Source organism: Macrobrachium nipponense, chromosome 19 (assembly GCF_015104395.2).
Source record: "Macrobrachium nipponense isolate FS-2020 chromosome 19, ASM1510439v2, whole genome shotgun sequence".
Taxonomy (NCBI): Eukaryota; Metazoa; Arthropoda; class Malacostraca; order Decapoda; family Palaemonidae; genus Macrobrachium; species Macrobrachium nipponense.
The window spans coordinates 26,031,840-26,050,305 of record NC_061088.1 but is presented as its reverse complement, the minus strand read 5'-3'; the positions used below and the strand labels follow the sequence as shown (position 1 = coordinate 26,050,305).

Genomic DNA, 18,466 nt, shown 5'->3' with positions numbered 1-18,466 from the left:
TTGTTTCTCATCCAAACCCTTGCATTCTTTACATCTTTTATCCAAGGCACATTCAAAACCCCTACACCCCAAACAAACAGTGTGAGGATCGACCGAAGCCTTCGGCAATCTCACCTTACACTCCTCATTCACACACACTCGAAACTGTTTCTGAGACATCTCAAATCAAAGAATCATCCAAAGAATAAACCAAAATAAAGCCAAAAGCGATTGCCAATCCACAGAATACGTCACCAATTCAGTAGAAATACAGCGACACAGGGAAGCGAGCGAAAAACCCGATGGAGGACGAACAACAATGTTGACAGTCCAACCGGCAGAGATGATCTGAAGAATAGAAAATGGGAATGGTTCCAAGTACCACCCTGTAAGGGTTGTTAACCACCTAACCGGACACCTACCACTCGGCGGTTGTCGCGAGTTTTGAAAAATCTGCCGAACCGATAGAGACTATAGCTATATATATATATAACTGCCAGGTAAGTTCTATTCATAAAATTTAAAGACCAAACCTATGCAGGAATCATTTTTCTGATATCTCAAAAGAAACAAAAAATCAATATGAAGTGTATAGATTTCCAAAAAGCAAACAGTAAATAACAGAAGATATTTGTATATTCATTGTACCTGAAAGACTTTTCCATATCCCCCTTTGCCCAACACCTTCAGAAGCTGAAAGTCTGAGGGTCGTGCCTTCTCTGCTCCAGGATTAACAGTACTATCTGACAGCTGTAGGGTTTCAATACCCTCTGATCTGAAAAGCAAAAAATGTGATGAGTTTTTCTTACTGTTTCTATTCTAAACATTTTGGACCATTTTGGCATAAATTATAGGCACTAAACACTATTAACCCTTAAATGCAAGATAGGCTAAGCAACTTGGTCACCTCTGCTCTGGCCAAGGTTAAAGTGTTCAGATGCTTTAATTACTCCACAGTGCTTGAACATACGTAATTTTGCATCTTTTGCTTCATTGTTTATCATTAGCATTTATCAGATAGTGTAGTGAACAGACAAACAATTAGAGCAAGAGATGGTACTATCGCATGGCACAAATCTAGCATATGGATAGTGGCAGTAAGATTGGAAGAACTTGATTTCTTGTGGAAATTGAGAAAGCTATTCAGAATGCAGAAAGGAAACTCCCCAGAATTATGAAGATGATGATCTGGTGTCAACAGTATACATAATTAAAAGAAGATGCTTTGGAAAAATATTCAGATAATAAAAAAGAAAAATGGAGAAAATAAATAATCAACATAGGAAAACCAAGAATATGATGAATGGAAAAGAAGCAAAGGAAATACCAAAGTCTGGAGAATGGAAATGAGAATGAATGCTGAGAGTGTTGCAGATGTGATGCAATGTCATTAATGGAACATGTTATCTCATGAAATGGTGAAGATCACAGTTTAAAGAGAGTAAAAGATTTTTAAAGCCTGGAATGTAAAACAAAAGCTAATGGTGATAAGATGGAAGAGGTTTCTGTTATGGTGGAGGGGCATATCTATCAAGGTAAGACATTTCTGTTCCCTTACCAATATACTGGACTTGAAGGCCCAAGGGAAAGGACAGTACAAAAAAGGGATTTTGACGTAGGAAAAATCTATTTCTGGGCGAGGACCAACAGCCTGAATAAAGCAGCAAGTGCTTCTCTACAAAGCAACACATGGGCACTTGAAAAGAAAATGAAGCAGATTCTTAAAAGGTATCATACACCAAAAAGTGGCTGAGATTCATGGCTGGGTGTGCTATAAATATGGAATTAGCTAACAAATGTGTTTAGAGATTGGAAAACAGATGAAGGCACAAGAACTGAGATGATTTGGGCCCATGATATGAAGGGTGGAGCACTCCATTAATAGCAAGGATATGTGTTAGTGGCATAGGATTGACCAACAGAAAGACAGAGATAATTTTGAAGGGCATCCCAACTCAGGATGTCTTAGCAGACAGAGGGGCGGCTAGAGGTGGGCAGTATAATATTAAGACCTCAGGTTTGTACCTATGAAAAATAATGATTGTCTTAGAAAATTTTTCATTTGTTCATACGCGAACAAACCTTCAGTCTTAACAAGAGGATAAACTCATACTTGGAGGGAGGTACAAGATATCCTAAACTGGCTGGGGACCTACCCACCAGTCCAACTCCAGAAGAAATTACTTCTGTGAGAAGCTAGATAAACTGAAATCTAACTACCCAAACACTGAGTGACATACAATGATATATGGGAGAATCATTGTACTATAGGGAAACAAAGAGAAACTTTGACTGTCCAATAACAAACCAACACACCAGGGTTTGTTATTGCTCCGAACTCCCCCCTTGCCAGGGAGTGGCATATACTACTAAATAGAGGGTTGGAAATTTGTATACCAAGCGACCACACTATCAGTACGACTATAGTCTGTCCAGAATGTCATGAAACATCGAGTAGGTTTGCGACGATGCCAAACTTCCTCAAGACTTTTAATCTGACTCAAGCTAATCCCAGCATCCTTCCATTCCGGGTCCTTTAATACGATCGTAAAATTTCCTTTTTAATCCCATAATCTGAATCTTTCCAGTCGCACAAAAGCTGAACGTTTGTTGTGGATTAAGTTGACCTTGTGTTTCAAAAACAGTTCATAAAGTTCATTGCTTTGTTTATTTTAAAAACATTCATATAAAAAAAATTTTTTTTTAGGAACAGTTCGAGCACCATATAAAGTACGGGAGACAAGTAAGTGTCCTTTAATACATATCACAGTTTTTCTACAACTTTTAAGATATCCATCTCGGATGAAAATAAAATTGAACGTTCTGTGCCCTACGATCAATCTAGTTCAGTACAATACTGGAATCTTAATGTACTCAATGTTTTCCAGCTTTATTACGCATTAAGCTTTAACTTTTATTCTTTATATAATTTGAATTCTGATTGAATCAGTTTATATTTGAACATTATCAAATGTGTTGTCAGGTTCTTGAAGATATCTGTAGACTGGCATCGTCATTCTCTCTCTCTCTCTCTCTCTCTCTCTCTCTCTCTCTCTCTCTCTCTCTCTCTCTCTCTCTCTCTCTCTCTCTCTCTCTCTCTCTCTTACCATATTTGTTGTAGAATTGATGAATGTGCATGAATGTGCCAAAAATCAAATATTTCATAAAATAATATTTTTCTCCATTAAAACAATTTATTGGATGTTAGGATAATGAAACGATAAAATTAATAGACATTTTCTTTAAAATAAGGCACTGTTTTAGTAAAAAAAAATTGTCTTTCTCCCTTTTGAAGTACTCGTGGACATTGAATATGACTTCTCGTGTCTGAGCACTTAATTGCTGTCGTGGGGAGCCTTTCATCTTAAACCGTCACGCTTGGGTATCAGAACCAAAGTGATAAGCTTCTTAACCTCCTGACCTGAGACAGAGAGAGATGTGGCATAGTGTATGCCAAATCTACACTGTTTTTTCGCCTTAAGTGAGATTTAATGAATGAAATTGGCACAAAGCGGCAACGTCGGAAACCTACTCTATGTTTCATGACATTCTGGACAGACTATAGTACCTTACTCACCTGTATCAGACCAGCCAAGCGAATTACGTGTCTATTCCTTAACCCACCTGAAGGAAGAAGGAAAGGTACAAGACAGAAAGAGACCAGCTAACTCTCTCATTCTCTCATCCACACAATCATCTTAGGTAAGATACAAAAGTGCCCTGTTATGGGCAACTATGAGTTACACAACCTGTTGGGCAGCCACCACAGGACCCAAGGAAAAAGTGTCCGTAGATCTGTGGGCAACATCCTTAAGATAGATGGAGGTGAACGTGGACTGGCGTAACCAAGTACCAGCACTCAGCACTCTATGTACAGCCAAGTTCTTTTTGAAAGCCAGAGAGGGACCATACCCCTAATGTCATGCGCTCTAGCCTGTACAGACATGGTGGCAGAATCATCAAGAGTCAAGTATGCCTGTCTGATGGCTTCCCGTATCCAAAATAGAGATAGTATTCTTCGACACCTCTTTCTTTGTACGTCCTGTGCTAACAAAAAGTCTGCAGCAGCCTGGTCTAAGGTGCCATGACCTTTTAAGATAGCAACGCAGGGCACAGACGGGACACAACAACAGCTCTTGAGCATCACCACCCACAAAGTCATTCAGTAATGGAATGGAAAATGAAGTGAACCTATCATCGTGCACAGAGGGATTTTGGGTCTTGGCCACGAATTCTGAGACAAATTCAAAGGACACCGACCCACAACCCCTGGTGCTCTTCACATCATAGCTCAGACCGTGGAGCTCTCCTACCCTCTTCGAAGATGCCAAGGCCAGGAGGAAAACTGTTTTGAGCGTCAAGTTCCTGTCAGATGAGCGAAACAAAGGCTCATATGGACCCTTAGTGAAGCTCTTGAGAACCAAGGAAACATCCCACGTCAGAGGCTTGAGCTCCCTAGGAGAACTCGACTGCTCAAACCCCTTAACTAGCAAGGAAAGTTCCCAGGACGAGATGTCGATACCCTTAAGGTGTAACAGTAACTCAAGAGCTGCCCTGTAGCCACTAATGGCAAATGGCCAAACATTTCTCATCTCCGAGGAAGGTTAAGAAGTCTGCTATTCACTGAAAAGAGGTTGCAAGTGGAGAAAAACCCTGTTTACAACACCAATCACAGTAGATCGCCCATAGCCTTGGTAAACCAGAGGTTGAACTTCTGAGACTGCTGGACATATGCCCTACTGTTCTCTGAGAAAAGCCTCTATCTCAGAGGAGATACTTGATAGCCTCCAACCGTGAAGAGACAGGGATTCTACTGACTAGTGGAACCTTTCCACATGTGGCTGACACAGGAGATGCCACCAATAGGGAATTTCCCTCGGAACTTCCGACAACGACTACAGCAGATCTGGAAACCATTCCGCCTGAGGCCACAGAGGGGCTACCAAAGTCATCCTGAGACCCTATGAAGTCATCAGTCTGTTCAGAACCTGACGGATCAAACAAAACGGAGGGAGGGCATATACCTCCAGGTTGTCCAAGGGATGTTGTAACGCATCCTCCACTAACGCCAAAGGACCTGGAACCACTGAACAGAATATCTCCAGTTTTCTGTTGAATTGAGTCGCAAAAAGGTCCAGCATGGGTCTCCCCTAAACCTGGAAGAGCTTGTCTGCTACTACTTGAAAGGACCATTCTGTGCTTAGGATCTGATCCCAACAACTGAGTTTGTCTGCGACTACATTCCGTTTGCCTGGGATATAGCTGGCTGAGAGCTCTACTGAATTGCTGACCGCCCACTGGTGAACCTCGATGGTCAAGGCATGAAATTGACATGAAACCAGACCTCCTTGCTTGTTCACATAGGCAACCACAGTGGTGTTGTCCGACATGAGAATGACAGAATGACCCTCAGCCCTCTCCCAAAACTCCTTCAGACCCAGGAAGGCTGCCTTCAACTGCCAGATGCTGATATGCTGCTGTTTGTCCTTCAAACTCCAAACGCCTGAGACAATGAGGCCACCTAAATGAGCCCCCAACCTGCAAGGGAGGCGTCTGAAAACAGAAGGAAGTCTGGTGGTAGAGAACGCAGAAAGACACCTTTCAAAAGATTTCGGTCGTCCAACCACCAACGAAGGTCTGCTCTTACTTCCAGAGACAGAGGAACCTCTAACAGGGTGAGTCCCCACCAGAGACCAGAATTCCCCCAGTCTCCATTGTAGAGACTGAAGATGAAGACGCCCATGAGGGACCAGCTTCTCCAGGGATGACAAAACTCCTAGAAGAACCTGCCACTGATGAGCTGACTGATGTGGGTCTGAGAGAAAGTTGCATGCCACCACTTGCAACTTCTCTAATCTCTGATCCGCCGGGAAAACTCTTGCAACCGCCATATCGATGACCATGCCCAGGTAGAGAATCCTTGACTGGGTACAAGGTTTGACTCTTCGTGGTTAAGCACAATGCCCAGTTCCAGACAAAACCAAAGCAGACAATCTCTCTCCTGCAGCAGCTTTTCCCCGAAATCTGTCAAGACCAACCAATTGTCAAGGTACCTCAGCAAACAGATCCCCTGAGCATGGGCCCAACTTGATATGAGAGAGAAGACCCTTGTGAACACTTGAGGGGCTGTGGTCAGTCCGAAGCACAGGACTTGGAACTCGAAGACCTTGTCCCCCGAGGGAGAAGCGAACGAACTCCCTGGACCTTGGATGAATAGGGATCTGGAAGTATTAGTCCCTCAAGTCACCGACAGCATGAAGTCTCCTTCCCTTGCAGCTGCCAACACTGAATGCGGGTCTCCATCTTGAACCGTGTCTTCCTGATGAAGTGATTCAAGGTGGATAAGTCGATCACAGGTCTCCAACCTCCCGACTCCTTGGGCACTGAAAAGATGTGACTGTAAAACCCCGGACGGACGCACCACTTCCTCTATCGCATCCTTGTCCAGCATCTTCTGCACTTCTCCCGAAGAGCCAAGAACTTCAGAGAATCTAGAGGATACACCCTTTGAGCTGCAGCTTCTCCGAGAGAGGAGGAGGGAAGTCGAATGGCAGTAGGTACCCCACCGGAAGGACATCTACCACCCACTTCACACCCCACAACTCAGCCACTTGGCCCAATGGCCCGCCAAGCAACCCCCCCCCACCCATGACACAGGAGAGGGAGAGGCGTCAACCTACCGATGGCTCCCTTTACCTCCAACTGACGATCTTCGTGACTGCTGCTGGGCAGGGGAAGGAGGAGGAGCTGGACTACTCAGAGGACGAGACTCTGACTTAGACACAGCCTGGTGCACCAAGTTCTTGGTGATGGCCCGGCACCAGTCTATGCATCCTTCAGCTCGGACTGAGGGAACAAAAATTGAGACTCCAACAGATCCTCAATCCTCGACGCCAGCAAGGATTCAGGGTCAACTGATCTTTCCATCCTGGATACAGCCGCGTCTCTCCTAATCAAGAGAAAGTTAGTCCACAAGATAACATTGAGGTGAGCCATATACGAAACGTCTTGCCTCCAGACTGCAACAAACTGGCAAGAGAGAATGCAGTCACCAACCCTTCTCAGGACCTGTCAGAAGCCATCTTGGCAATGACCATAGACCAGAAGTCCAGCCAAGAAGCCATCTGCAACATGGAGACTACCGTAGATTCCAACACTGAGGCATCTTGTGGAGACAACGATGGAGGAGCCACCGACCTCACCTGCTCCAAAGTCCATCCCGGCTTCAGACGAATAACGTCCGGGTTAAGATGATGTGACATCAAAAAGGCAGAGTTCGTAGCATAATACTTCCTATGCCTCGTGAGAGGCGGGGATAGCAGCTTGGGAGAGCCCCTAGCGCGAAGCGAACCATCCCGATCTGAAATATAACAATTTGTCCGCAACTGAAAATCGTCGTAAGCCGGAACATCGTCAAAAATCCTAAGAAAAATGATATTGTCATGATACAATAAAGTTTTATACATACTTACCTGGCAGATATATACTTAGCTATAGACTCCGTCGTCCCCGACAGAAATTCGAATTTCGCGGCACACGCTACAGGTAGGTTAGGTGATCTACCGCCCCACCGCTGGGTGGCAGGAATAGGAACCATTCCCATTTTCTATCAGATTTTCTCTTCCACCTGTCTCCTGAGGGGAGGCTGGGTGGGCCATTTAATTGTATATACAGGCGGTCCCCGGCTTACGACGGTTCCGGCTTACGACGTTCCGAGGTTACGACGCTTTTTCTTAAATATTCAATGGAAATTCCGTCCTGGGTTACGACGCTTGTTCGAGGTTACGACGCTGACGCTTCCGACGCTCCGAGTTAACGACGCTTTTAAAAAAACGTATGCTATGATAAAAATCCTTTATAGTTTTAGCACAGTACATAATAAAAATAGTTTTTGGTTACATTACAACAAAAATTTTGAGGTTATGATGTTTTTACACTTTTTTTTCGGTATTTTTTTGAATTTTTTTAGTGACGCCGCATATGCGGAACTAGTTTGCGGGCGAATGAATACACTAGCTTGGGATGCGCAGTTTAAAACAGTCCAAAAGCGCAAATATAATGAAAAATCATTGCTTGTTTCCAGTACATAATTAAAAAAACTAAGTCTCTGGTTAGATTACAACACAATTCCAAGGTTACGACGTTTTTGTTATGCTTTTTAACGATACCTCATATGCAGAACTAGTTTTTGAGCGGGAGGTGCATAAATTAATTAACGCTATTAAACTGTATGGTAAATTGACCGAACAACGACCTCGGACGGTCGAGGACGCCAAGCGTAACAATACGAAAGGACGCCACTTCAATCGCGTGCCTGCCTGCATTCACTAGGTTGTGTGCTGAGACGTTGCTGAAATTCCTTGCCATTTCGCAAATTTACAATGGCTCCTAAACGCCAAAGTACTTCCTCCGATGATAGTCATCCAAGAAGAGGAAGGTCATCACGATGGAGGTCAAAATATGACGTGATAAAGTGTTTCGGCGAGAAGGGAGAAACTAACACCGAAATAGGCCGTTCTTTAGGCTTGAGCAGGACAGGTGGTAACCATGTGAAGGATAAGGAACGTATTCTGAAGCATGTTAAGGATGCTGCACCGATGAAGTCAACGGTGATAAACGAGAAGCAAGTAGCCAGAGCATTGTTGAAATGGAGAAATTGCTCATGATCTGGCTGGAGGACCAGAACCAGCGACGTGTTCCGGTGAGCTTAAGTGTGATCCAGGAGAAGGCTAGAGCGCTGCTATGAGGCATAGTCGGAAAACAGTTTGGCGAAGGCAGCGTGGTGGTGAATTTTCCGCGAGTAGAGGTTGTTTAACCGTTTTAAGGCTCGTGCAAATTTGCATAATGTGAAGCTGCAAGGTGAAGCTGCTATTGCTGATAGCGAATAAGCAGCAGAAAGTTTTCCAGGTGGTTTGGCTGAGATAATTAAGGATGGTGGTTACACGGCTGACCAAGTCTTTAATGTGGATGAGACTGGATTATTTTGGAAAAGAATGCCAAATCGAACGTACCTTTCCAAGGAGGAGAAGTCAGCACCTGGCCATAAAGCTGGAAAGGAGCGACTGACTTTGCTGTTTGGGGCCAATGCAAGTGGTGATTTGAAACTGAAGCCCTTGCTGGTGTATTTGGCCGAGAATCCCAGGGCTTTCAAGGGCATTTTCAAGAGTCAACTCCCTGTGATTTGGAAATCTAACAAGAAGGCGTGGGTTACCTTAATGGTCTTCGAAGATTGGTTCAATGACCATTTCGTGCCAGCAGTGGAGCGGTATTTGACTTCGAAGGGTCTGCCTTTTAAGGCCCTCTTAGTCCTGGACAATGCCCCTGGTCACCCTTCAAATTTGAGCGACATGCATCCTAATGTGAAGGTGGTGTACCTCCCACCCAATACCACATCGCTGATACAGCCAATGGACAGGGAGTAATAGCTAATTTCAAGGCTTACTACCTTAGAAGGACATACGTTTTGCTTTGAGGGCCATAGAAGCTAACAAGGAGTTGACACTGAAGCAATTCTGGAAGGGCTACAACATTGCAGATGCAGTGAAGAACATTGCAAGTGCTTGGGACGAGGTGAAGACGACCACTTTAAATGGGGCCTGGAGGAAACTTGTGTCCCCACAGTTTGTGCGACAGTTTTGAAGGCTTTGACCAGGCAGAAGACGTCGAGACTGTGACGAGGAAGATCGTAGGGCTAAGCAAGAGGTGAAACTAGATCTGAACTGATTGTGTAACAGAGCTGCTGGCTTCCCATGGAGAGGAATTGTCTGCAGAGGACTTACTAGAACTTGAACAACAAATGATGAGGAAGAGGAGGCGGCACCAGAGCCAAAACCCAGGTCATTAACTGTGAAAGGCTTGTCAGAGGGTTTTACTCATCTGGAGAGAGCCTTGGCTTCTTTTGAGGCAGAAGACCCTAACGTTTCTAGGTTTGACAAAATCAAGAGAGGAATCATGGATTTGGTGACTTTCTACAAGGAGACCCTGAAGGAGAAGCAGACGAAGAGAAGTGTGCAGTCCAGGCTTGACACTTTCTTCACAAGTCTCCAGTACCACCACCTCCCACTCCTAGTCCTGGTAAGGAATTCTGAACTGTTTTACTAATTTATGTGTTTACATAGTGTAAATATTAAAATGTGTTAATTTTTTAATGTAACAACTAAATGTAAGAGGTAAATTGTACTTCATTAATTTTCATCATTTGTAATTTTATTGCAGAAGTTGGTGACAGTTCCAGATCCCCCTGTACTACCTGTGACAGTTCCAGATCTCCCTGTACTACCTTTGTGACAGTTCCAGATCTCCCCTGTACTACCTGTGGACAGTTCCAGATCCCCCTGTACCTGGACCCCTCTGTATCATCCCGCCCACCTGTACGTGTACAATCAGGTAAGCATTTGATTTTTCTCATTTTCATGTTGGAAATTGTTTACACCCTACATACATACGTACACTAACTTACATAGTGGTACAATGTGTTTGATGTTGCATAACCTTATTATTTTTTTTTTTTTTTCGTTTCAGACCCTTTGATAGTGACAGTGACCCAGATGACCCTGAGCCTTTCCATGGTTTTGATGCCTCGCCCTATACATCAGGTAAGGAATCCTTAACAAATTTGTATAAAATGTTTTATAAATTGCTAATAGAAATTTTATTAAAAGTGTACATATGCTACAATTACATCCACCTTATAATATATATTTATGTACCCTATCATTCTTTCCAGATGTAGATGTTCCCTCATCAGTTGATATACTAGTATCACTCTCCAGAGCCCAAATCAGTTGATACGAGTAGTATCATCCTCTCCCATTCCTTCAGGTAAAAGAATTCTTCATTTTTTATATTGAACCATACGTATTACACACTACATATGTCAAACAGTAATAAACATGTGCATAGTTACAGTAGTAGTAACTATCATTTTATATATTTTTTATCATTCCAGACTCCCAAGCACCTGCCCATCCCTACTCCATAGCCCAGCCACCCACTCTCATGTACCATATGGCCATCCCAGTAAGCAAGCCAACCACTAGAATTTGGTAAGGACATTTTTTTTTATTAATGTTTTATTATTACATATGTAATAACCATGTTATGTATGTAACATACATACTATAATCATATGTACTATTACATTATCATTCCAGACTGGCATGCACCTGTGACTTACATAAAACCAGACCTCTACATAGCCTACATGTCTTCATTTTGCTGAAGTAAGGAATTCTCAGTTGTGTTTAATGTTTGCATACGTACAATAAATTTTGTACACCTAAGTGGTTACATACTGTCCTTTAATATTAATTCTTCATTCCAGACTGCCCATCATCCTAGCCTGTTATCTGTGATAAAGCACACTGAAGTTAGGTTTGGAATGCATCCTTATCATGAATGCTCTACACCTCCACCTCCATCTCCCACAACCTAGGTGAACATCTTTGAAGACGTCACTAAAAGTTGGTAAGTTATTGTAACGGAAGTTTCCTAAATTAAGTTTTATACTACATGTTATATGTGGATATTAAACCAATGGTTATGGTGCCATATTCTGTATGTAACTTACTATGCATAGAGTACTTACTGACAAAATTATTTTTTGTACATTCCAGAACCCCCTGAATGATGTAGGCTATGGGGCCACATAAGACTTTGTCCATCCAGGGTTACATTGAACCGACAACTTTGAACTAAAAGTTAAGGAATTAATTAACATACATTACTCTTTAGTACTCTTGAATATATCTACAGTAATTAACATATTGCATTCACAACTTTCTGTAGTGTATATTTTGTACACTAATTTTGTTACTTTTTCCTTCCAGAACCAACATTTTTCACACAACTCCAGGTTGTTACTAACAAATTACTACTACAAGTGTCATCAAGGGATAACTACAAGTAGAAGCACCATTTTTGGATGGAAAAAACCCTTCAGGAAGTATACGTATCACATGTAACATGTAGTGTAACAAAGTATGAACAGTAAGGTTTTTACCATACAGTAGTATTACATACGTACATAACTTTTTTTTACAGGAATTTCCAACCAAGTTTGATTTATGTACATACATGTTATAAACCACTGTAACGTATGGTTACTGTATGTAACTTACTAAACATACATAACATGACTTAACTTTGATACTTTTTTGGTACATTCCAGAAAACCAGGACCCCCTCCATGATGCAGGCTATGGGGCCACATAAAACTTTGTCCAGGGTTACTACATAACAAAAGGTAAGGAATTAACATAGTGTAGTAACATACATTTAAGTCGATGTTATACGTACATATAAAAAAAGTGACCAAGATCTCTCACATGGGATAAGTGATCAAGGTCCCTCATGGAATTACGTACATACTGTACACTCCCTGCTGAACAGGGGGTGTAGACCAATCATTTATACTATGCATACCAGTTGATATTAAACCACTGTATGGTGCATATTACTGTATGTAACTTACTATGCATAGAGTACTTACTGACAAAATTATTTTTTGTACATTCCACAACCCCCTGAATGATGTAGGCTATGGGGCCACATAATAAGACTTTGTCCATCCAGGGTTACATTGAACGACAACTTAAACTAAAGGTAAGGAATTAATTAACATACATTAACTAAGTTTTATACATGTTATATACGTATGTGATATTAAACCACTGTATGGTGCATATTACTGTATGTAACTTACTATGCATAGAGTACTTACTGACATACTAATTATTTTTTGTACATTCCAGAACCCCCTGAATGATGTAGGCTATGGGGCCACATAAGACTTTGTGCATCCAGGGTTACATAGCAGGACAACTTTAAACTAAAAGTAAGGAATTAATTCACATACATTAACTTTTTACTCTTGATATAACTCAAAGTAAGGAATTATAAACTAAAAGTAAGGAATTAATTAACATACATTAACTCTTTTACTCTTGATATCTATAATTTACATATTGCATTCAGGACTTTGTGTAGTATTTTGTACTAATTGTGTTATACTTTTACCTTCCAGAGCTACCAGACTGGGATTTTAGTGTACTCCAGGATCTACCAAATACTACTACGAAGTGTACAGTGCATAATATAGTGTTTAGTGTATAATCTAACCTAAGGATTAAGTGTAGTACATTGTGCTTTATAGTGTCACAAGAGTTTAATAAAGAATTATACCTTCAAGAACCATCCTTTGCCATTGAAATAACCACACTACACATCATGCAATATACTTGCATGTCACACAGGTAAGGTCTCTAACTTTTTCTTAGTTTAAGGCATATTTCCAAGTGTCGTTCCGGCTTACGACGATTTTCGGCTTACGACGCGCCTCAAGAACGGAACCCCCGTCGTAACCCGGGGACTGCCTGTATCTGCATTTTGGCACCTTTGGCGGAGGGTAAGAGACAGCTAATTACTGAATAGACAGGAAAACAACATACGTTGTAGGTAACAAAAATATAAGAAACCTTGGTTCCTACCTGTGTCGGCGAAAGACTTCGTGGCTACTGCCTAGGAGCTTACATCGCCTCAAGAGCCTCAGCGAGGTAGTGACCTCATGCTAAGAGTTCTTGATGGTCTGTCGATGGGGTCTTATCCACTTACTCGACAGAACCTAAGGATCTTTGTCAATGGGGTCCCATCCACTTACATGACAAAACACCTTGCCATATGGCATCATCAAGGAGCATAACACCGATCCCGATCACCTGATCCTAACACCGGGGTTAGTACTACGATTGAAAGGAGTTATCCCCCAACATCCTTTCAAACGACCATAAAAAACTCAAAACCAAACAATTTTTTAGTCATAAACAATATTATTTAAGGATCAGTACCAGCTCCCTGTCCCAGTACAGTATCCGCTGATAGATAAGGTCCAAGAGAAAAGCACTTTTCATAAGTCACTCTGACATCTTTTAAGTAGTGGGAGGCAAATACCAAGTTGCATCTCCAATATGTTGCTGCTAAGATGTCTTTCATTGACATATTCCTATTAAAGGCTAGGGAAGTTGCAATTGCACGGACTTCGTGTGCTCTAACTCTAAGCAGCTTAAATGCTTTCTCCTGGCATTTCATGTGAGCCTCCGTTATCACATTTCTCACGAAGAACGCTAATGCATTCTTCGACATTTGCCTCTTCGGGTTCCTTACCGCACACGATAGGCTCTGACTGCAACCCTGAAGTTGACTCTTTCTCTTCAGATAGAACTTCAGTGCTCTGACTGGACAGAGAGACCTTTCTGCTTCTCCACCTACAAGAGGAGAGAGTCCCTTTACCTCAAAACTTCTGGGCCAAGGTTTAGAGGGGTTCTCATTCTTTGCCAGAAACAGAGGTTGGAAATAGACAACAGCAGAATCTCCTTTAAAACCTACCCGAGAATCCAACGCATGTATCTCACTGACCCTCTTGGCAGTCGCGAGGGCCAAGAGAAAAATGCACTTCCTCGAGAGGTCTCTAAAAGATGCTTTATTCGGCGGTTCAAACGTATCCGAAGAGAGAAACTGGAGGACCACATCAAGATTCCAACTTGGTGTGAGGACTTAGTCTTTGTGGTTCCAAAGGATCGTATCAGATCATAGAGATCCTTGTTGTCCTCTATGCTCAGGCCCCTGTTTCTGAATACAGCCGAGAGCATGCTCCAATATCCTTTTATGGTTGAAACAGCTGAGCGTGATTCCTCTCTGAGGAAGTGAAGGAAATCAGCAATCTTGGTCACAGAGGTATTGGAAGAGGACAGCTTCTTCGACCTACACCATCTACGGAAGACTTCCCACTTCGATTGATAAACCCGCATAGTAGAGGATCTGCGGGCTCTGGCGATTGCGCTCGCAGCTTTTCGAGAAAAGCCTCTCGCTCTGACAAGTCTTTCGATAGTCGAAAGGCAGTCAGGGAGAGAGCGTGGATGTTTCCGTGATACCTCTCGAAGTGGGGTTGTTTGAGCAGATCTGTCCTCATGGGAAGAGATCTGGGGAAGTCCACTGTCCATTCCAGTACCTCTGTGAACCAGTCTCGAGCGGGCCAAAATGGGGCGATGAGTGTCAGTTTCGTCGCCTCCGAGGAACGGAACTTCCTTAACACTTCCCCCAGAATCTTGAATGGGGGAAAAGCGTAGGCATCTATGCCCGACCAGTCCATGAGAAGGGCATCTATCGCTATTGCTCTGGGATCTTCGACTATGGAGCAAAAGTTTTCCATCCTTCTAGCGAGGAACGTGGCGAACAGGTCTATCTGAGGCTTCCCCCAGTGGGACCAGAGCTTTCGGCAGACTTCGGAGTGGAGGGTCCACTCTGTTGGAAGGACCTGGTTCTTCCTGCTGAGTCTGTCTGCTCTGACATTCTTGGTTCCTTGTACAACCCTCGTCAACAGTACAATGCCTCGTTCCTCTGCCCATATCAAGAGGTCTCTCGCTATCTTGTATAGTGTGAGCGAGTGAGTCCCCCCCTGTTTTCGGATGTAAGCCAGAGCCGTGGTATCGTCCGAATTTACCTGGACTACCACGCCTCTGACCTCCGACTCGAAGTTCTTCAAGGCTAGATGAACTGCCATAAGTTCCTTTACGTTTATATGCCAGGACACCTGTTCTCCTGTCCAGGTTCCTGACATTTCCTTCTTTCCTAGTGTTGCTCCCCATCCCGTTTCCGAGGCATCGGAAAACAACACTAGGAGGGGGTTCTGAATCGCAATGGATATACCTTCGTTCTTTTGAAGCGGGGTTAACCACCACCTCAGATTTGACTTTATTTCTTGTAGAATGGGAAACTGATCCGAAAGTTCCCCTTTCTTTCGGTCCCACATTCTTTGCAGGTAAAACTGCAGAGGTCTCAGATTGAGCCTCCCTAGGGAAACGAACTGCTCCAGCAACGAAAGGGTGCCCAGAAGACTTAACCATTCCCTTGCTGAGCTTCGTTCTTTCCCTAAGAAGGTTGAGACTTTCTCCAAGCCTCGAGCAATTCTGTCTTGCGATGGAAATGCTCGAAAACCCCGAGAATCCATCTGAATCCCCAGATAGACAATGTCCTGGCTGGGGATCATCTGAGACTTCTCGAGGCTCACAAGCAGTCCGAGTGAGCGAACGAGATTCAAAGTCGTTTCCAAGTCCTCCAAACATTGTTGTTTCGATTTGGCCCTTATTAGCCAGTCATCCAGATAGAGGGACATATTCACCCCCTCCAGATGAAGCCATCGTGCTACGTTCCTCATCAGGATGGTGGTGAACACTTGGGGAGCCGTAGACAGGCCGAAGCACATAGCCCTGAATTGAAAGACCCTTCCCTGCATCATGAACCGTAGATATTTCCTCGATGACGGATGCAGAGGGACATGAAAATATGCGTCTTGTAGATCCAAGGAGGATAGAGAACTTCTGTTTCTCTACGAATCGGTTCAGTGCGCTCACATCCAGGACAGGTCTCCACCCTCCCGAGGCTTTTGGTACGAGGAACAGATGATTGTAAAAGCCCTGAGAGTGTGGATCCTGTACTAATTCTATGGCCTCCTTGTCCAACATTTGTTCTGCTAGTTGAAGAAGGGTCTTCCACTTGACAGGGTCCGTGTACTTCGCCGACAGTTCCCTTGGAGTAGACGTCAAGGGAGGCCTGTCTCTGAAGGGGATGAGATATCCTCTCCTCACTATTGAGAGGGACCAGTTGTCCACCCCTCTCGACGCCCATTCTTCTGCAAAGTTCAGAAGTCTGGTGCCTACTGGTGTTTGGAGGACTTGAAGTTCACTTGTTTTTCTTGGTAGGTCTAAAGGCAGAAGACCTACTTCTCCTTTCTGCTCCTCTCTTCCTAAAGGAGGGCCGAGAAGACGAACTCCCTCGAAAGGGCGGCTTTGGGTTCTGTGTTTCCTTCTTCGTCGAGGGAACAGCTGTCCTCGGCCTTTTGGTTGACTGTACCAGCAGATCTTGTGTCGCCTTCTCAGTAAGTGGGTGAGAAATGTCTCTCACTAACTGAGAAGGGAAAAGCTGGTTAGACAGAGGGGCGTACAGTAGGGACGACCTCTGTACCGGAGAGACAGCTTTTGTAAGAAAAGAACTGAATACAGTTCTCTTCTTAAGTGTTCCCGCCCCGAACAGGGAGGCCACTTCCCCCGATCCGTCTTGCACTGCCTTGTCCATACAAGTCAAAATACTATTAAGGACATCGGGGCTCAGATGTTCATTGTCTTGTGTCCTCTTGGCCATCACCCCAAGGGACCAGTCCAGAAAGTTGAAAACTTCCAAGACATGGAACAATCCCTTGAGGAGATGGTCCATTTCAGACATTCCCCAAGTTGTTTTGGCTGAAGAGAGAGACTGTCTCCTCGACGCGTCCACCAACGTTGAAAAATCTGCCTCTGCAGAAGCTGGGAGGGCAAGTCCCATTGCTTCGCCTGTCTCATACCAGATACCCCTCCTCCCAGAAAGTCTGGAGGGAGGGCAGGTAAAGACAGTCTTTCCCGCCTCCTTCCTGGAGTTGAGCCAATTTCCAAAAGACTGCAAAGCCTTGTTCATGGAAATTGTTGGCCGCATCTTCAAGAAGGAGGACGACTTTGAGGTCTTCATGCTCGTGAACAGCGACCGAGGAGACGGAGGGGCGGCAGGACTCAAAGAATCTCCAAATTCTTGGAGCAAAAGCGCCGCCAACGCTTTGTAGTCCGATAGTCCAGCACCTTTTTGATCTTCGGTATCAGAGACATCTTCCAATTCAAGTTCCACCGGAGAATCATTATCAGCCGAGGGAGAACGTCTCTTCTCGCAAGGTGAAGGGCTCTTCGCAGGATCAGCTCCCTCCCGACAAGGGCGACAGCCGCCTGTGCGACATCTTGCGTCCCTGTCCGGCGAATGCTGATCCTGAGAAAAAACCCGATCATCATCTAAGTCCTCCTGACAAGAATGACGGCCGCCTGTGCGACGTCTTGCATTCTTATCAGGAGACAGCTGTGCTTGCGACAAGTTTCCACCAGAAACGGATATATCGTGACCAGGACAACGGCCGCCTGTGCGACGTCTTTCGTCTCTGTCCAGAGAAACCCGTTCCTGGTCCAAAACTTAAAGAGACACTTCCTGGTTGATTTCTCCGTATGGTTTTCTTGAAGAAAATCTTGGCGATTGGTGCTTATCTGGCGCCGAAAGTCTGGTTCGTTCCATGCGCTTGGACGTATCTGTCCGTCTCGGACAGTGTCGTCTGTCCGAGCTGTCCATATGTGGAACTTGGCGCCCGGCTGGTGTCGTTCCAGTACGACACTTCTGCCTGTCCATCTTGTCCGCTTCTGGCGCCTGGCGCCCGGACGGAGTTGCCTGCGCACGACGTTTTGTCCTGTCCAGGCTGTCCGCCTTGTCCAGGTTGTCAGTAAACGGCACACGGCGCTTGGTCATAGCTGTCCGCATAGGACAAATCTGCCTGTCCGGGCTGCCCGCATCTGGCGGATGGTGTCTGGTGGCGCCGTCCGCGTAGGACACTTTTTCCTGTCCGAGTCGTCCAATTCTGGCGCCAAGC

At 44.2% G+C, this 18,466-nt stretch overlaps 1 protein-coding gene across 2 annotated transcripts in view; it reads right to left on the bottom strand.

Annotated features, from left to right (window-relative positions):
* LOC135215323 (ribosomal protein S6 kinase beta-1-like) overlaps positions 1 to 18,466 on the bottom strand; it is a 97,081-nt gene that overhangs the window by 33,833 nt on the left and 44,782 nt on the right. For both annotated transcript variants that reach the window (XM_064249887.1, XM_064249893.1), the window contains exon 3: positions 628 to 754. In XM_064249887.1, the coding sequence (XP_064105957.1) occupies positions 628 to 754 (127 nt within the window). The remainder of the gene's footprint in view (positions 1 to 627; positions 755 to 18,466) is intronic.